Raw genomic sequence first — 19,709 nt, forward strand, 5'->3', positions numbered from 1 at the left:
TCAAGTAAGATAGGAACCACTGCCCACTGATCATTGCTAGACTGGCTTTTTTAAAAATTGTGGTTATTTTTTGCCTTTTCTGAAGCTTTGGTAGAAAGCCACATGTTCTTTTTGTAAGGTAAAATATATTTTATTATTAATCGTCATCATGTAAACTCGTATATGAATGTCTGCACTAGAAGAAAGTGATATAAGTAGTTATACATCTCTTTGCAGAGGTAGAGTGCATCTACTTTGGAGTATTTTTTGTGTTACAGCAATGAAACCTCATGAGCTTTTTGTTTTAAAATACAGTATCTTTTATTTGCCAGGTGAGCTATTCTGCAGAAGCATTATTTGAAAAAAACACAGTAAGGTTTTCCCTGTTAGAGGGGGATTTATCTTTGTTAAGAATCCTAAACATTAGTCAGATCAAATACAAAGTAACTACAAAATAAATGTGCAGATCAGCCAGTGCTTGCATTAGTGCCTCAAACTGTTCATGTGTTTTCAGTTTGAGTTACTCTTACTGTTGGCTGTGAGATATTTTTTCTGTAGCAATGTGACCCATACACATTAGTTCTTTAAATCTTAACTAATAATGGATCTGAATAAATGCCTGCATTTTAACAGATTTCAGAATCAAGTTAAAGGTGATTTTACAGGTAGGTCAAGTTTGTAGTTTCTAGAACAGTCCTGTTTATTTTCCCAAATACCCCATTTTTATCTTTGCCTTCTGTTCCACTGATCGGAACAAGAGAAGCAGAAAAGAAGTATCTTAGAAATAGCTGTATTTTATAAGACTACTGAGGTGTAACATAATGTACTGATAAACTTCTGTCTCTAATACACAAATGTTAAGTTTTATATAAGTGGTTTTGGCTGTCTTTCAATCAATTTCAATCCAAACAGATACTGTATTAAAAAAAAAATGGGGATAGTAGATATTTTTGGAACTCTGGGAATTTTTAAAACCAGGCTTCTCTGACTTTCTGGCTAGACTGGCAAATTCCAAAGCGTTCAACAGTTCTATCAGCTATAAGTGAACTATACAATACATAAATATTTATCTTTACTTATCACATTTATATATTGGGATTGTGTAAAAGGCTAACAGAAATGCTGATTCTGCAAAATGAGGCACCTAAAAGGAAATATTAGGAAATGTATTTTGTGGTGGAGATGAACCTCATTAAGCTTCTGAGACAAGAATTCTAATAATTTAGAGATGATACTCATGTTCCTGTGCATTTCTTCTGTTAGAATGCAGATTTCTCGCATTCCGTGGAATAAGCAAGTGAGCTTAAGCCTAAGCGATACTGAAGATGTGATGTACATACGCCTCTTTCAGTGCCTGGAGAATTGTGCTTGCTGAGTTGAACACAACTTCAGTGCTTCATATTTACCTTTCTAAGCCGCTGTTGCTGTCTTCCCTGCTTTCCAAGAGATCGTCTCATTTCCTAAGACTTCTTCCTCCTCACATTCTTTTTATGTGCTTTTTTTTTTCTTTCCCTCTCTCCATATAGTGTTTCTGAGTTTCATGATGCTGGTTTTCCCTTTCCCTTTCATTCATGCTGTTTTCTACCGAGTGCCTGGTAATAGGTACTGTTGAAAAGAGGAAAGTGCAGCAGGAGAAGAGCTCACACATGGAGCAGTGAGATGGAGCCATTGCAAGAGTCACTGTAAGTCTGTGTTTGGTACCGTTTTGCCTTTCAAAGCAGAAACCATCCTTGCCAAGGAACCCACTAAAGCCAGGATCCCTCCTTGAAATTACTGCCCACAAGTGACATAGAGCTGAGTTTGGTTGTTTTCCAGAAGACTAAGCCTTTATTTTTGTGTGACTGGAGTTCCAAAATAAGAAAGCAAAATAGAATGTTAAATCCATAGGTGTTGGCACAAATCTCTACTTCACAATCGTAAACTACTTTTAGGTTTATTATCTTAAATATCTTGCCACCAAGCACATGGAGGCAATGCAGTATCTAATTAACTCGTGAAATTTCAAATTTTATCTGCAGAAAGACTTCAAATGGGACAGGTGTGATTGCCAGAAATGATGACACGGGTGCTGCTAAGTGCCCCGTTCTTCCTCCCCATGACCAGCTAAGTTAAAACACACTGTTCAGGTACAAGCTTTACCTGTGTTGTTGCTTCACTGCTGAGGTGTCCTTCATTTTGTCTACTTGTTTAGCCAAAGATGTGGTATTGGGCTCTCCGCCTCAGGCTTGAAGATAACTAACTTCATCAGAGACCTGCTTCTTTTGTTAACAAAATAAAACTCAGTTTGTCTGGTACAGCGACACTCAACATGGGACATTTAGTTCCATCACCAAGAATATAAATGCCACTTCTCACATGTAGGCCAGACTGCCTTGAAAGGAGGCACTGTGAAGATGTATGATTATGAAATGAGGGTACATGTAAATCTTCGTAGATGCACTCAATAGAGCAGCCTGTTTTTTGCTGGCTTCCCTCTTTTAAAAGCTTTGTGAGCTTGGGCAGCTGCACAAGCAGAGCTTGACTAGAAGCATTCACAGCTTTCATCAATGATATGATTTAAACTATTTTTGTCATGCTTTTTTTCTGAGGAAGTAGCTGTGCTTCTGGACAGGTTACAAGTCACAAAAATTGATAGTGAATTTGTACTTTGTGCCATTATGGTAATTTAAAAAAGGTTATTATGTGGTAACAAAATATCCTTTTTGTAATAGGATTGTCAAAAAAATCATCAGTGTCAAGTAGTGATTGTGTTTCTTTTATTGAGCATCTCTCTTAGTTTGGCTTTGTAACCGAATAAATGTGGTCAAGTTTTATATGTCCCTCTTCTATAAAGTTATAAAAAGTCATACGTGCTACAGCCTCCTAGCTGCACTGACAGACGTTGTGCAGCCAAAAGAGGCTTCTCAAAGCCCTGCAGTTACGTCAAAACAAGTGGGACAGTTGGCAGAGAAATCCGGCGGTCCTGGGCGTAGGCTGATGCCTGTACGTGGAAGAAGTGTTACCACAGCTGCCTGCTTCACTCCCTCAGGTGGCAACTGCAGTATTGAACTGCTGTTGCATGAAACCCACGGTACTGCTTTCACTATGCATCAAATCTCATTTCCTTTTCAAAAATTGTGTTGCGCTCATCTCGCTGTTACATGCTTGCACGGTTCCTCCCATCACACACACGTCCTCCCGGCTGCCGCTTTGCACCGGGGCAAGTGGGAGATGGTTCTGCTGGTGGGTTTCGCGCCTCCCTCTGCCAGGGCGCAGCCCCTGCGCCAGACTGTGCAGCTGTGAAGCGGGACCTTTGGGTTGGTTCCCAAGGCCACTCAGCAAACTGGGGAGCTGGGTATCTCTCTGGTACTTTGCAGTCTTGGTGGCAGGAAGCACCGCGAAGATAAGCAGTAGCTCGTGCCACTACTCAGCAAAACACACAAGATTTAGATCTGCCTCACGTGTCCGTGCAGCTACGCTGTTCCTCAGTCCCAGAGAGATGAGATGTTTAGACTTTCTGAGTGCATGTAATACCTACCCTTTTTCCTTTTGCTGCCGGTGATTTCATGTTTGCTTGCATCTGGAGACCACTGCCGAGCTGCACAAACACCGTTACATAATGACTGGCTAATAAAGCAAAACTAACATCTCCGGATTTCTACCTTCCTGCATGATATAAATTTTCCAATTTATGTTAAGTGATACTACAGAGAAGAAAATAATCTCCTCACTGAGAATATTGTTCTGGTTTGTGGCTCCTAATGTATTCCAGGAACAACCTCATTGAAGGAAAAGATTTTCCTGGCACAACAAAAATTTTCTCAAATCAGCTGCAGCTGCCAGATAGTTTCAGCTTTGAATTGTTTGCATTTATTGGAGCTGGAGTGGGTTCAATGAGGCATTTCATATCTGCCTTGTGTCAACAGCTTGTGAGCCTTGAAGCAACTCCAATGAACTCCCCTCCTCCCTTGGAAAGTAAAGGCAGGGCTACAACCGTTGTAACCAGAAGGGTAGAAGCTGGAAAATGTCACACCACAGTTGAGGTCAAACTGATATAAATCCATGATGTGATGATAGCTTAAAAAAAAATCCAAACAAATGCAAACTACATTTAATACTCAAAGCTTTTCCACATCAGTAATGTGGACAGTTGTTCTATATGAAAGGGTATTACGAAGGTTAAGAAATGTTTGTATAGCTGATAGCTCTTGCTGTTAAGTACTAACAAACAGTTGTTCTCTCCAAAACATAAACACAGCCTTTAAGAGATTCCAAGATCTGGAAGCAAACTGGCTCAACTAAAAAGTTCTTTAAAGAGAATGAACATTAAAAAGGGGAAATGGGATTCTGAGTAAGATAACATAAGGTTGCCTGCAACCATCGGAAGCTTCCTGCACTTGTTGCAGTATGAAGAGAAGGAGGTCTCCAACATGCATAATCTATGGATCCGTTGAGATTTTTTAGTTCTCTAATACTTTCCTTTCAGTCATCCAATTCCTGAAGCTGTGAGTAAGCTAAAGCATCTGTTTTTCTGGATTGGCTAAAGAGATCGTGTTCCATTTGCCTGATCTTAGCCTGCTACTCCCAGTAATTCCAAGAACATGCTCTAGTTATTTGAAAACCACATACTGAGTCCATAATTTATGACTGAAGGACAAGAAAATTGCAACAGAAAGTGACATTTTCTCCATATCATGCAAATAAATCCATCTGCTTTAGTAACTGATTTGCTGTAGAACTGATCTGTGTAAAAAAGGATACAGACAGACAAATGAGTTTTTTTTTTTGGGGGGGGAGGACAGTGTTTGGCAGAAGCTAAACTAATTTCTGTACTTCAGCCAATATCTTTTTTTGGATATTTCCTGAATGTTCAGCATTGTGTCTTTTTTTTTTTTCTTTTTTTTCCCTGCCTTACACTTTGAAGGATTTGCCTTACATGCTGCAGAGTCTAAAGGTCCAGCTTTACTCTCGGACATGTTTCTGTGCATGTGCATGTGTGTGGGCAGAACAACCACTGCGTAGCAGTGAATCCGTAAGGACCTTAGACTGCTGAAGCATCATCCAATGCAGTGTTCCTCAAGCTTTGTAAACCTGCTCCCCTTCAGAGCCCTTCTGTCTTTGATTACCAGTTCTCTCTTCTCTGAGGGTGAGAAGTTCTTCCACACTGGGAGGGATTAAAAAAAAATGGCTGTAATATTGCCAATTATTCTCTGGGGAACAGGTAAGTACCTTTAATTGCTGGCAGCAGCTAGGCAATTAGCTGTTCTCTGAGTAGTATAAACACTTTATGACCTCCTCTGAACCCTCTCTGAGACCCCCTGAGATATACAGGTCACAAATTGAGGAAACACAGATCTAAAGTATAATTGTGAAAAAGCATCTACATAGAAACACAGTAACAAACTTCACTCTGACATCATTGTGATGGGAATCTGTTATGTGCAGCGTTTTCTGGAGTTCTTAGCATTCTTTTAGGGTATGTAAGAAGCCAGATAGATTGCACTATAAAAAAAATACTGTTATACTTAGTTATAAAGCAAAGGAGTGGTCAGAGCTACTCTTGTACATGGACCAAGTATAATTTTGAGATTCTTGATGTAGCAACTATTTTGCTGCCTATGGTATTTATTCTCTTTTGTAATGAAACTGCAGTCACAATCCTTCAACTTAAAAAAGTATTTTTCTGCTGTTCATTCAGAGATTTATCAAATTTGGAGGTTGGAGTCCTCTTTGGAGTCACACAAGATATGCCTGGTTATTCCTGGCTATCATTCACTAAGCTAAGTCAGCCTTCAGTCTGCAGACACAACTTCTTGCGTAGCTAGGGTATGGAGTTAGCACTTGCCCTCAAGAGTCTGCAGAAGAATCTTTTTCCATCGTTTGTGATGGGCTGTTATCGTAGCAAGGGGAAAATGGTAGCACTACTTATTGATTAGTTGGAGTTAACGTTTGGTTTGGCTGGGACTCACCTCAATGTCACAACCCCCGTCCCAGCTAAAAGCTCCACGGCCTCCAGAGAGCTACTCGTCTTAATCTGAGGCAGGTGGCAAAGACTCAGCAGATGACTCTCCCTCAGGAAGCCTGTCTCTTACTCTGCCGTGATAGAGGAATATGAGTCAAGACCACCCAGCCTTCCTTTCTTTTCTTAGATGCTGTAAGGTAGGTGAAATGAAGCCTACCCTTTGACTTTAATTTATTTGAACTGATAATTTCCTCTGCTAACATGAAAAAGGTTTTGTCCATGCAGCTTTACAGAATAAAAAGTTTTATCACAATTAACAATTAAGATTTCAATGATGAATGAAATCATCTAATACAGAATTACTGGGTCCCAAATTAAGTTTTTTTCTAATTGATATTTTCTGTGCAGGTAGACTTAGTCCATATGAAAAAAGTCTGCTGTGCTTTTCTAAATTCTGGAATGTTTTTTTTCTCAATACTTTTAGCAATCTGGCAAATTTTAAAATAATAAACTCATAGAATATTGTTTCAGCTCAGTACAGGTTCCCATAAATACAACAGCCAAAAACACTGCTTGGAGTTAAGATACACAGTATAAAAGTAGGCTCTCCTAACCTGAAAAATCATCTTTTTAGCTGCTGAGTTGGTACATGTGCAATAGTTATGTGATTTTTTTATATAAGGGTATCTAAAAGTAGAGTATAAGCGACTCCTTTAAGATATCTACAACCAGTAGTCTACCATAATAATAGCTAGCATATTTTATAGTTGCAGCCTCTTCTAAAATTCACTGTGGATAAGCTAGGGTAAAATGTCCTGGTATAAGGAAAAAAAAAAAAAAAAAAAAAAAAAAAAAAGCTAAATTGGAATTTGCAACAAATATTTTAAAAAGATAAAAAGTTCTTAATCTGAACTGTCATCTCTAGTGATCTGAGCGGCTGGACAAAACCTTCCCTCTTATAACTGAAATAGCTGCAAGTAGAGAAATGCTAAGTTTTCTGCTGGTTTGCAGTTTCCTGAGGTGCGAAATGATGATGTGAAGCCAATACTGCACACAAGATCCTTTGTGCTTTCTTCATTCTGACGACGGCTTGTTCTGATTTACTAGCAGCTTCATTTCTTGCTTATCTATGCTGGAATTTACACTTTCAAGCTCTTTTTCTTGCTCAGGTACACAAGTGCAGCCCACCGGAATGGTGACGTAATCCTCCGTGTACACGTAGCGGCCTCCGGCGCAGGAGGAGGTGCGACGCAGGATGACGGTCGGCATGTACACAGGGGTGCTGCGGAAGTGGAAATTCTCCTCACCAAAGATTCCCATGAGGCAGCCTTTGCACAGACAGTATGCTTCAGGAATGTATTTAGGATATCTTGTGGGATCATACGAAATTCTACATGGAAGTAAACAATAAAGGGTCATTAGTATCTTTAAAAATATACGTACTCATCTGGAAAACATTATTATAAATGTTGACAAGTAAACCATATTATACAATGTTTTGTTTTATATTTTGGGTAGAGTTTTTTGACCAGGAAAAATAGATGCAGTTGTTGCAGTCAGGTTTATTTGTAAAGTAGAGGAAAAAAAAAAACATGAACAACTTATTCAACTGATCAGAGTCTACAGCACACTAAGGCATGAAGTGCCTGGCTTTCTAAGATATGAGACTCTGAGGTTTAGACAGAACTGTTCTGAATTTTGGACTAAATGGTAACTGAGGCATTAAAAAGGAAATTTGGATGTTTCCAAATTTTTGATCTGCCCCGAGTTCTTCATAACATTTTACAAATTATTGTTAACATTATTACTTTTGAAGCTATATAACATGATGATTTAAAGTTTTATAATTTAAATAGAATTAAATTATGTAATTATGAACATAATTGCAAGAAAAAAAAAGTACTGCATCTGGCTTTGGGGACCCTCGTCAAGTAGAGGGGCAGTGAAACACTGCGGTAGAGCCTCTGCGCAGACTGTGGCATCTCCTGGGCAGGTTTTTGAGAAGGAGCTGGAGAAACATTGGCAGAGCTGCCTGAGCTTGCCTCAGTGGAGGCATCCGGAGTAGACAACCTGCCAGAGTGTCTTGACAGTGTGTCCGTGGAGCCTGTAGCAGTGCTCTGCGGTCTAAGCCAAGAGAGAGTCACATAATTAAAGAGAGGAGAACATAATTAAATTATGTTCTCTCTGCACTAGTTTGCACTCCCTAGTGTGTTCGGGGTGTTAGGGAAAGGTTCCTTCATCTTTGGAGCAGAACTCTACATTCTTTTCCTCTAATTTGCTCCTAACTATTGTCCCTACTCCTTCCATCCTTCTTTTCTAACCAAAGAGAAAAATAATTAACTTTGCAGTTTGTCTCTAATGCAAAGGTTAAGTTTTTGCTGCAGTCTCCTGCTATGCTGCCCCAGAGCTCCGAGAGTATTTCCTCTCCTCCTTGCTTTACGTAGGGCTCCCTTTCTTTTTGCTTACTCATGAGCCCTATTCCTGTCTCTGGATACTCTGACTAGCAGTACTGGCAGAGCTTGTAATTGAAATTACAACTTGGACTGATGAAGTCCAAGACACAACCTTCCTCTCTGAACACAGTTGGAAGGAGAAATACGGATGTGATGTTATGGTTTCAAGTAAGACAGATCCTGCCTGTCTGATACCCTGGTGATTTTAGCAAACAAAAGTAAAAGCTGATAGTCAGGTTGTTTTCAAAATTAAAAAAAATGAGCACATCAGGTTAAAACTGGAGAGTGTTGCCACACTGCTTATTGCAGTAATGTATTTTTTTGCTTATGCTCTTTATCCACTCTCTTTCTGCTAATACTGGAAGTAATAGCGGGGCGTGCTGTAACTTCTTATACATTACTGTATCGTTATTCTAGAAAAAACGCATCTCCAAAAAAAGAGGATGTCTTTTATTTGTTTACCTCATATGCCAACTATCCTCTTTGCTTCTGTACCCTTCCTCCAGATCGCAGTCTGCTCTGGAATTATCACAAAATCAAGCGTGCCTCAGGAAGGGCTGACCCGTACGGCTGGAGGGGGTGACTCCTCTCTTGGCTTAGACCGCAGAGCACTGCTACAGGCTCCACGGACACACTGTCAAGACACTCTGGCAGGTTGTCTACTCCGGATGCCTCCACTGAGGCAAGCTCAGGCAGCTCTGCCAATGTTTCTCCAGCTCCTTCTCAAAAACCTGCCCAGGAGATGCCACAGTCTGCACAGAGGCTCTACCGCAGTGTTTCACTGCCCCTCTACTTGGCGAGGGTCCCCAAAGCCAGATGCAGTACTTTTTTTTTTTTCTTGCAAACTAAGCTGATTATGTCCTGCCTTTGGCCTGGCAGTTAGACCATCTCATCGCTGAGACTAACAATTTAGGAACAGTCACAGAGAGATTTGATGTTAGGAACTCTTCAGCGACCGTAATGTAATGTGAAGCACTGTAAAAACACAGGTTGTTTTAAACCATCCTCTGTTCAGGATCAGAACAGGACCACCATGCCGTGACTGAAGACTACTCTTTATCATCTGTTTACTCCAGGTTCTCTTGAATTCTACTGTTGTGCTGGGAAGTGCATTAGGGAGGAGCACAGACATGATGCAGCATAGCCACATAGCTAAACCACTTCTAGTAGCAGCAGATGAAGTGGGATAATTACGTAAGAAAAATTAATAAATACCTATCATCAACATAATTATTTAGCTCTTGGGTGATGCAAACTGATTAAGCAATGCCCTCCATCCCTTAATGATTTAAAAAAAAACAGTTTTGAAGGGAAAAAAAAACAGAATGAATTTAAAGCAATTCCTAAATTACAGCTCTCAGAATGCCACAGGCTAAGCATCAGGGTTTGTATCGGTTTCTCAGGCATTAAACCTTTAGTCTTTATCTCTGTTTCAAGGGTCTCCGAAGCGAAGAGGCCTCTGCTGTGGAGCTGGCAGTAATAAGCTGTGATTTCCCGGTCACTTTTACACAACAAAAAAAATCTGCAGTTGCCAAAACAGGCATTGCAGCTCCCCTCTTGCCTGTGCCCTTGCGTCGATCCTAATGTTCTTCCGGTCACAGGATCGAGCAGGGAACTCACCTAACTGGAAAGTAACCTACCTAGAAGCTGGATTGTGGTCCTTCAGCTGTATTACTCTCTGTATAAAAAACACTTGCACAAACAAGGCAGTGTGGGCCAGCAGCTGTAGGCAAAGGGGTCGGGGTGTGGTGGTGGGGAGCTGCCTTTCCAGGAGAAGTGGCACCAGTTTGTCAGATTAAAACAATTCTGGAATTACAGCTTTAGCCAAACACAAAATTTTTTTTTTGTTTGTTTGTTTTGTTTTTTTTTCTTTTTTATGAATTTGTTTCCATCTCAGAAAAAAATCTTAACTAATTCTGTGATGTTGCTTCCCCCCCCCCCCCCCCAGTACATTCACATTTGCAAAACTTACTTTCTTTCCTTACTTTCCCAGGAAATACCTTCATGTTTCAGGATCTCACACCAATGTGAAATAAACTGTCTGTTAGCCAGCAGAAGGGGAGAAAGCAAAATACAATCATCTTACTCCTCCCCTTGATACAGTCCCATTTCAAACTCAACGGTGAATAATTTTAGTGGTGGATTGCTACATACACCATATGTCAAGTCATTGGTATTTCCTATACTGTGTTATCTCTAGCACCTGGTTTATGTTGTTACTGGAAAGCATGAAAATGCTTTGATGCAAACATAAGGGTTTTTACTAATAACAAGAAAATAGTCTCATGGGAATCTTGACTGAGCCACAAATTTTCCCTGTCAGAATTCTCACATGGCAAAAATCAGGTGTAATTGAGGGTTTTTTTCTCAGCAAGATAGTGTGAGGATCAAAATGGACTTGCTGTAGGAAAAAACAAAACCCTCTACCACTATCCCATGGTAAGTGGACTGGAAAGAACCAGAGTGGCTCCAAACTCTCAGTATGGATCCAAAACATCACAGACCTGTTTTTTTGCATCCAGCCCAGACTTGAAGGCCGACTGCTGTTAGTAACATCTCCAAAAATTAAGCAGTGAACTAAAATGTCACTAAACGTTGGAACCATACCCAAGCTTCTTCAGCTCAAGTCATTTATGCAAGACTGTATAACTACAGACTCATTTCAGTCTTTCTAGGCAACCTAGTCTGATTTTGGGTTGAATTGCTAACAAACGCTCGTAACCAGACCCTGCATTTGTGTGACCTGTTTTGTGCATACAGCAGCCACAGCCTCAGCGACTGTGGCTCAATGCAGCTCCATTACTCCAAGCATGACAAGGCGCGTGTTTTCATGTCTTCTTCTAGAACAGGCCAAATGCACGTGATTAAGCTAACTACCTGGACAAAAGCCTGCTCCAAACTCCCAAGAGCTCTTTCTCACACTTTGCAAAAGCTGCTCCAATTCTTCCCAGTAGAAAGGACTGGGAAGAGAGATGGAGGACCCAAAAACTGCAGCTTTCTAGTGGCATCCAGGTGTCCCCTGCCCCCCGACCCGTGTGTCATTTTGCCACAGCCGCATGTGTACAACTAAAACCCGAGCACTTAGACGAGGGTGCCCCATCCCTGCAAATTCATGGGACTCGGTCCTCCAGTTGTTAGTGTAATGCCAGCGCTGTGAGCCAGCAGTTCAGCTTTACCAATGAGAGGAGCAGGGAGCTCTGCAGGGCTGCTGTGCTGGATCTGCTGGAACAGCAGGCGGCTTTGTGCTGCAGGGGCACCGCTAATGAAGTGTGACTGCTTCTGGGTTGCTTTTCCTTATGGCCCTGTGACTACTTTGAGAGCTCCCAGCGAAAAGTAAACTTCCTGCTGGTTGTACACTAAGCCTGGAAACTCAAGAGAGAAATGTCTGTCAGAATTGCAACTCTTACAAAGACCTCATCTGTCTTGTCCTGTACTGCTACTCTCATATGTAGTATTTTTAATAATATCATCACTTCATAATTTCCAAGCATTTAAATCCATTGTGCCAGATGCCATGCTGGGATAGGCTGATACAACTCATCAGGACTTTGCTGTTAGCATTAGGCTATTCATTTGCACCAGTAAATCTGTAAATCATCTGTAAATAAGAAAAACCAAACATAATCTGAATTTAATGAAAGAACACCTGCTATAGAGAAATAAATGTCTCATCAAAAGAAAAAAAAATTTTTTTAAATGTTATCTCTTAAACCTGTATTTCTAAGAGCAAAGTAAAGGGATGATGCTCTATATACCAGAATGCTGACAACATCCAGCTGTTGTATGAACACACATTCAAATAAAAAGGTGAGAAGTTCTGCATGTTTATGATTATTTTATCTTATTATTTATCTGTAAATAATATCCCAATGAAATCACTACCTCTATGCAGACTGTAAACGGATCTTTATTGTTTTCCTAGCAGTGACAACACGCTGGATACAAAACAAACAAAAAAGACAGGCTCAGTCTTTGCATGTCTAAGGCTCCAAACTCATCTCCGAATCCAGCACGTGAACCCTTGAATCCTGACACAGCAGTAGGCTCCCAGAAACAGACACAAAGGAGATGAGACTTGGAAATCTAGAAACAGGAATGACTTTTAAAGCACATATAAACATTTTTGCTAAATTCAGGCACAAGTGTGTTTGCAGATGTATCTGAATGTATTCCTATAAACTAGCTATGAATATTGTTATAACCTCAAGACAATAGAGGATAAAAATGAACTTGATATATACAGCTAATTAACAGAATGGCACTTGTGCTATACAGCACAACTAATGGAAACAAAAATCAATATTAACTGTGAACTTGCCGCTGACTTCAGTGGGACCAGATTTTTCAACCTTTATTCCTAGTTTTATGATCAGATCCTGCAAACATTTAGGCACATGTTTAAAATTAACCCCTTTTAATGGGTCTTGTCCATGCATAAAGTTACTTGTTTGTGTGTCTCTGAAACTGAGCTCAGCTTGGTAAAGATTTAACATGTTTATGGCTCTATAAATTTAAACAAGTGACACCCATGCTGTGCTCTGTTAGCAGGATCTGTAGTTGATGAGACAACCCCTAGCACTAATCTCTGTGAAGCGACTGTTAAGAGCAGCAGTAACTGAGGACCACAGCACTTTACAGTACCTCCTAGTACAGGCAGACTTTGCTGGATTTCACTGACTATCCAGGTAGTATCACCAAAAAGGAGAAGGAACTCCTGGAGAGACATCACACACTGGCACACAGTCAGCCTGCTGATTTCACAGCAGAGGCTTCTGCTGCTGGGTCTGTTTTTTAAAAGGCCTGGGGTAATTCTTAGACCAATCGCCTGAGGCGTTGAGCAAATCCACTATGCTCAAGACATCACTCAACAAGACTGACTTCAAGTTGGGGAACTCTCTCGTCTCTTTATAGCTCTGCAGGGTAAAGAGTGATACCAGTGATTGATTAAACTTTGTGCTTGGAGTGATATACTGATCTCCTGTGGCCATTGGGATGGAATTTCAGTATCAGGCAGATGCATTACTCCCCCCCGCCCTTTTGCCCCGATTACCAACTGTTACTTGCTGCCAGCAGCAAGAACTTGGAACAGATTGGTCTATAGTGCAGTCCTTGTACAACTCTTGTATTTCTGGGGTGTAACGAGCCAAAAATGATGTAAGTCTTCATTTTTGCATAACCAATTTAAAGACCAAGTAACAGAAAATAAATGGTAAGCACAGAACAAAGACAAGAAAAGCCACATAAAGATTATCTATACTTTTAGCCAACCAAACACTATTCTTCCACAGTGAACAGAATGACAAACTCGATAAATATGATGCAACAGGGTGAATGTTGGCCACAGATCTCTCAGTAATATATTTGATTCTTTCTCACAAATGCTCATCTGAAAAAGTTCCAATTGACTTGGACTGAACTGTCATGTGAGCAGAAAAATTACAAGAAGCAGTGTTAAACAGCTGGGAACAGGTGCCTGGGGAGATATGCAGGGGATGGTAAGGAAGGCCAAACTTAGTATCTTTATTAGTAACGAGCTGGAGTATGGAATATAAACAGGATGTTAATGACATCTGCAGATGGTCACAGTGGGAACTACTGCAACACCAATGAAGACAGAGAAATAGTACAATACATATCAGACATCAGAATGCAGGTCAAAAAAATCAAAAAGCCCTTCATGCACAGAGCAGAAGTCATCTGCACTGTAACACTAACGGCAGAAAAGAAATTGGAAAGCAGGATGCTTGTGAGACACTTCTGCTGAAGCTGGACAGGAATCTTGATGCAAGTTTCAAATAGTTAAATTCATGCTCCAAGGCGTGTCACATCACAGTGTAAAAGAGGGAACTGCCCACTCTTCACAGGTTACAGATTACAACTTTAACTAACTAAAATGTTTGCATGTTCTTTTAAAGGTTGGCAGTAGCTCTGACAGCAATTAGGAGCTTGCTTCCAGGGTGACTGGGCAAACACCTGTCATTCGTATTCTGCAGCAGATCAGATTGTATCATAATGCTTTTACCTGGCGTGAAAATCTATGAAATAGCAGGTTGTGATAACAAATGCACATTACTATATATAATGAGCAATTTTATACTTTATACTTTTCATACAGCTCTTGGAATGTCTGTTGCTATCTCACAGTACTAATAATATAGTAAAAATGATATCAAGAAAAAAAACTTTCAGACAGATCTGTTACTAGTTAGTGTATTCAAGTCTCTGCATACTAAAGAAAGTAATTTTTCCCCTAAATTCTGTATCTTGCCTTTGAGGGTGTAATACTCCTTTTTTAAAAAATATTTTTTAGTTTGCAACTTTGGAATGATCATTTAGGTATAAACAGGGAGCAACTCTCTTTATTAAATCAATTTCATCAAGCTACTTTTTTATGAACGATTAGTGGTCTATTTGGTATGTTTGAAAACATTTTGATGAAAGTACAGTGTATTTACAGTTTCTTAATAAACTTTTTGTAAGCCAGACCCCGAAGAGCAGCTGGCTCTGTGTGAAGATCTATGCATGTACACAGCTCCAACTGAAAACAAATACAGCCCAACAAGACGTGAGTACAGAAATCATCATTTTTGGACCAGGAGATGAATATTCTGAAGCATCAATGTTTGGTAGCACCAGTGTAAGAATAACTTAGCATACTGGTAGATGTGCCTTTCATCATGGTTTTCTCATGTTTAGGTAGCTTAAAGAACACTCAATCTGTTTACAGAAAATGTAATTCAACTAAAAATACTATTTCTAAAAAAACCTTTTTTAAAAAAGACTTACTGAGCAAATAACTCTTTTTCTCTCAGTGGGAATACTTACATTAAAGCTCACAAAAAGCATGCCACAAAATAAATATTGGATATCACTAACAGGGAAACATTTTTATTTAAATATGCTGAATATACAGTAAAAGTGTCAGGGGGGTTATGAATGATAATGTACAAAAAAAGAATGGTTCCTTTAAAGTTTACATGTTTTAGTTTCATGTTGTCTACTCTGTTTTCTTCAAGAGCCAAAAACCCAATTCTGTCACTCATTCAGACAAAGCTACCAGAGAAGGCTTGAGAGTGAAGATGTGATCAAACTCTATTTTTACAGTTCTAGAGTAGTGGTTTTCAGCTTTTCCAGAGCTTCCAATATAAGTGCAGGCTCTTGTTTTGTGAATTAACTTGCCAAACAACAGATTGGCTTTACTTAAATTTTTATGCCGCCTTTGCTTTACTTAAAATTTTGTCTCCAGGGGTCTATCAACCCCCGTTTCCTCCCAGGGAAGGGGTGTTTCTTAGCCACAGGTTGAAAACACAGATCTAGAATACTGTAGTATTCCTGTATTTCCTTGCCTGTTTTCTGACAGCAAACTGGAAGGTGTGCCTTTGGGAATATTTGCAGTGAGGCAGACACAGATACAACTCTGCTGGTCTGTAACCAGAGCACACACTTGTACTCAAATACATTCAGGAAGCCAGTGCAGTGCCTGGAGTCACATCACCAGGCCACCCATCTCTCAGCGAAATCATCCGAGCCCCTGAGGTGCTACTACAAAGTCATTGGGGGGGGGTCTTGGTTGTAGTCTTTTTAATGGAGTTAATTTTACTTAAGTTACGTGGTAACTTGAATAAGCCACCTTTCAAAGAGTGGTCTGTGCTCCCTGCTGTGTTTGTGAACTTCATCTCTATCTTCTTTGTTTCTCTTTCCACCCATTGCTCGTATTTCTCATGCAAGATTTTTACGCATTTACCTTACACCTGCCTGTTGAGAGGTCTACCTTAACGCCTTTCAGCCACTCTGCTCCTCACCGTAGCGTGTTATTCCTCAGGACCAATGCCTCCACAGACTGCCTGCTTGTTGTATTTCAGAGGCCGGGTAATGTGAAAAGCAGAGAAACGGCTGAACCAGCCCACCAAAAGGTGGGATCACACAAGCGAAGTGACTCTCTGCACATGCCCATGGCCTACCAGCACGCTGGCACTGCTGGGCATCTGCCAGCCTCGGCTCTGCTTGGCTCTGGGAGAAAGCTGCCATCGACTCTGCCGGTGACAAATTCCTCCAGCAGGACAAGGGGGTCCTGCCCCAGACTTACCTATTGCCCTCGTTGAGCAGCGCTGCGCCCCCGCACCTCAGGAAAGAAATGTCCCCTCATCCCAGCGCAGCCCCTTACATCCCAGTAACTTCCAGCCAGGGGGTGCGAGCTGACCAGAGTGGCACCCAACGCCCGCGGACCCTGGGAGGTCCCTAACGGCCACGGTCCCCAACGGCCACGGTCCCCAACGGCCGCGCTGCCCACGTGACCCCCAACGGCCGCGGACCCTGGGAGGTCCCCAATGGCCACGGTCCGCCACGGCCGCGCTGCCCACGTGACCCCCAACGGCCGCGGACCCTGGGAGGTCCCCAACGGCCGCGCTGCCCACGTGACCCCCAACGGCCGCGGACCCTGGGAGGTCCCCAACGGCCACGGTCCGCCACGGCCGTGCTGCCCACGTGACCCCCAACGGCCGCGGACCCTGGGAGGTCCCCAACGGCAGCGGTTCCCAACGGCCGCGCTGCCCACGTGACCCCCAACGGCCGCGGACCCTGGGAGGTCCCCGACGGCCGCGGTTCCCAACGGCCGCGCTGCCCACATGACCCCCAACGGCCGCGGACCCTGGGAGGTCCCCAACGGCAGCGGTTCCCAACGGCCGTGCTGCCCACGTGACCCCCAACGGCCGCGGACCCTGGGAGGTCCCCAACGGCAGCGGTTCCCAACGGCCGCGCTGCCCACGTGACCCCCAACGGCCGCGGACCCTGGGGGGTCCCCAACGGCCGCCGTCCCCACCGGCCGCGGTCCCTGGGCGGCCCCCACCGGCCACGGCCGCTGCCGGCCCCGCGGGCGGCCCCTTCCCCCCGCCGCGCGCGGCCCGCGGTCACCTGTAGGCCCAGGGCGAGGCGCTGCGCAGGTTGACGGGGAGCCGGAACCTCCTGTCGGGCGCCGGGCGGCCCCCCGCGGGGCAGCTGGCGTTGTGCTGGCGGCCCGGCGGCTCCGGCTGCAGGGTGTGGTGGAAGGCGCTGAGCATGCCTGCCGTCAGCCGCCCGTACAGCTGCTCCAGCAGCTCCTCGGGCCGCTCGCCGCAGGTCCGGGTCCGCGCCGGGCGCTTGGGCGCCTTGGCGGCGTCCGAACGGGGCGGCAGCAGCGCGGCGCACAGCAGCGCCGCCAGCACCGCCCGCACCTGCAACAGCGCCGCCGTCAGCGGGGTGGGGGCCGGCCGCGTCCCCCCGCCGCCCTCCCGGTCGCCGACCCCCGGCCCCGCAGCCCTTACCCTGCCTCGCTGCATGGCGCCGGCGGCCGCGGCCGAGGAGAGCGGCGGGCTGGACGCCGCGCCGTGCCACTGGCTCTGCCGGCGGAGGAGCTGTTGGAAAAGTGCCCCGCGCCTCCCTGCATCTCCCCTGGCCTCGCGTGCCAGGAACATTTTAGGCGCTCACGGAGGAGGCGAGCGCTCGGCGTCGCTCGCTCGCCTCTGCCGGCGCCCGCGGCGGGGAGGGCCGGGCCGGGCCGGGCCCTGCCACCTGCCCCCGGCTCCGGCGGGCAGCGGGGGAGCCCTCGACCCCCTCTCGGTTCTCGAACTGAGCCGGCACGAAACCCGGGCAGGGCCACGACGGTTTGGGTCGCGCGGGAGGGAAGGTGCCCAGGCTGATGATCAAACTGGGGGGGTTTACAGCTGCAAGCAGCACAACCGCGGCGACACCAATGCTGGATGTGTACGTGCTGCCGAGGAGGGCGATCCAGAAGTTAATCCAGAGCTTTTCAGTGACTTTGGAGCGACTGGCACCATGCTCTATAGATGTTAGGATTTAGGGCTTCCACTTCTAACTTGGCAGGGCTCCAGGGAGCACCTCTGGTTTGCTTTTCTGCCTTTAGTACTGCCGCACGTGTTTGCAGCAAGGGCTTAGTACGCTCTTCCTACACCCAGGTTGCGCGACTTAGGCAGTCAGGATTCAAAGCTGGCAGAATACAAATCAGATATGTTTTCCTGGAGCTTTTGGGCTGGGCTGCATCAGTACCTAGGTATCTCCCATATACTTCAGAGGCCCTAGCAGAAATGTTTTTCTCCCCCATTCCACTTTTCTTGTCTTTGCAGTGCTGATATTGCAGAATTATTATGCGCAGTAGAAGCAGCTGGACTAGTGCTGTGCGTGTAAGCAGTCAGAGCCAGTCAAATATTCATCTGGATCTAGATGTCAGATCCAGATTTGTTTGGCTCTAGATGTTAGATCCAGGTTTGTGTAACCCTTTTCATCCAGGCTATGTTGAGCTCAGGATTCATTCGTTATTTGGATGATACAATCTGGGAGTTGAGCCCATAAGAACCTAGAAAGATTCAATGTTTGTTTCTTGCACAGCAGTTTGCTTTTGGTCTGATCCATATTTATTTTCTGATCTCTCAGATCATAATTAAAAGGTCATGTCTCTGCAGAATTCAGTGTTAAAAACTTGTACACATGGGCATGGAGAGATCTTAGCTAATGAGTTCAGAATTGCAAATGACTGGGAAAAAACTGTAAGACACTACAAAGCAGGACTAGCATTTTGAAGCCAAACACCTCAAAACCAGACTGAGCTCTGAGCTCCACATGGAAGTTCTCCTACAGAAGGAGCAGCAAACCCCTGAATCTATCATACTGTGGGAACATTCAAAATTGGATCTAAATTATATCTCTGAGGACTATTTCTATTTAATAAACGTCTGGTCCCCTAACTTTTCCAAACTACAACTCCAATTACATTAAATGGAAACTTTCCAGCCAGTGGAATTTTTTGCAGGAAGATGAAGATCTATCACATTACTTATTTTTTCAATTCTAGAGTCTTTTTGGAAAGTTATAGTAAAATGTGTGTTTTATTTGCACTTGTTCCTCACAGACTCTTTTCGTATGGAGGTGATCTACAACCTGTTGAATTCACTGGTTTTAGCTCAGATCCATCAGGGTATCCGCATTGCATGTGTTATTCTGCACTACTAAGAAAGGAGTAAGTATTGTCATTGTGTATCATTCCTTCCAAAGAGCAGGGCAGCAAGCTGCTGTGGCTTTAGGTGCACTGTGAACACTTTTCTCAGTGTCTGATGATGTAAGTCCAGGTTTGCAGAAACTATTGATACTAGAAATAGTTTTGTTGTATTTCAAAGTGCAGACTGTCAAAATAAGTTTAACTACTAACGCTGGCTTGACAAATAGACCCAATAATCTTTGATAAACAATCCCGTTTGCCAGTTGAGTTCCTAATGCATCCTTTTGGGAAAAACAAACTGCCTTTGCTTAGTCACCCTACAGTGCTGACGCTGCAGTGCTGAGGCCAC

At 43.5% G+C, this 19,709-nt stretch overlaps 2 protein-coding genes across 2 annotated transcripts in view; one reads left to right on the forward strand and one right to left on the reverse strand.

Annotated features, from left to right (window-relative positions):
* The window catches only part of EEF1AKMT1 (EEF1A lysine methyltransferase 1), a 15,205-nt gene extending 12,413 nt beyond the window's left edge, over positions 1-2,792 (forward strand). Inside the window, exon 6 of the mRNA XM_062567210.1 lies at positions 1,243-2,792. The gene's annotated coding sequence lies outside the window, so the exon portion shown is untranslated. The remainder of the gene's footprint in view (positions 1-1,242) is intronic.
* On the reverse strand, positions 2,714-17,687 carry IL17D (interleukin 17D). The gene is made up of 3 exons (XM_062567211.1): positions 17,664-17,687; positions 17,284-17,582; positions 2,714-7,310 (listed from the first exon to the last, which is right to left on the reverse strand). Exons 1-3 carry the CDS (start codon positions 17,685-17,687, stop codon positions 6,995-6,997), a joined length of 639 nt encoding a protein of 212 aa, XP_062423195.1. The 3' UTR covers positions 2,714-6,994.
* Positions 17,688-19,709: the final 2,022 nt, after the last annotated feature.

This window comes from Rhea pennata, chromosome 1, assembly GCF_028389875.1.
Source record: "Rhea pennata isolate bPtePen1 chromosome 1, bPtePen1.pri, whole genome shotgun sequence".
Lineage (NCBI taxonomy): Eukaryota > Metazoa > Chordata > Aves > Rheiformes > Rheidae > Rhea > Rhea pennata.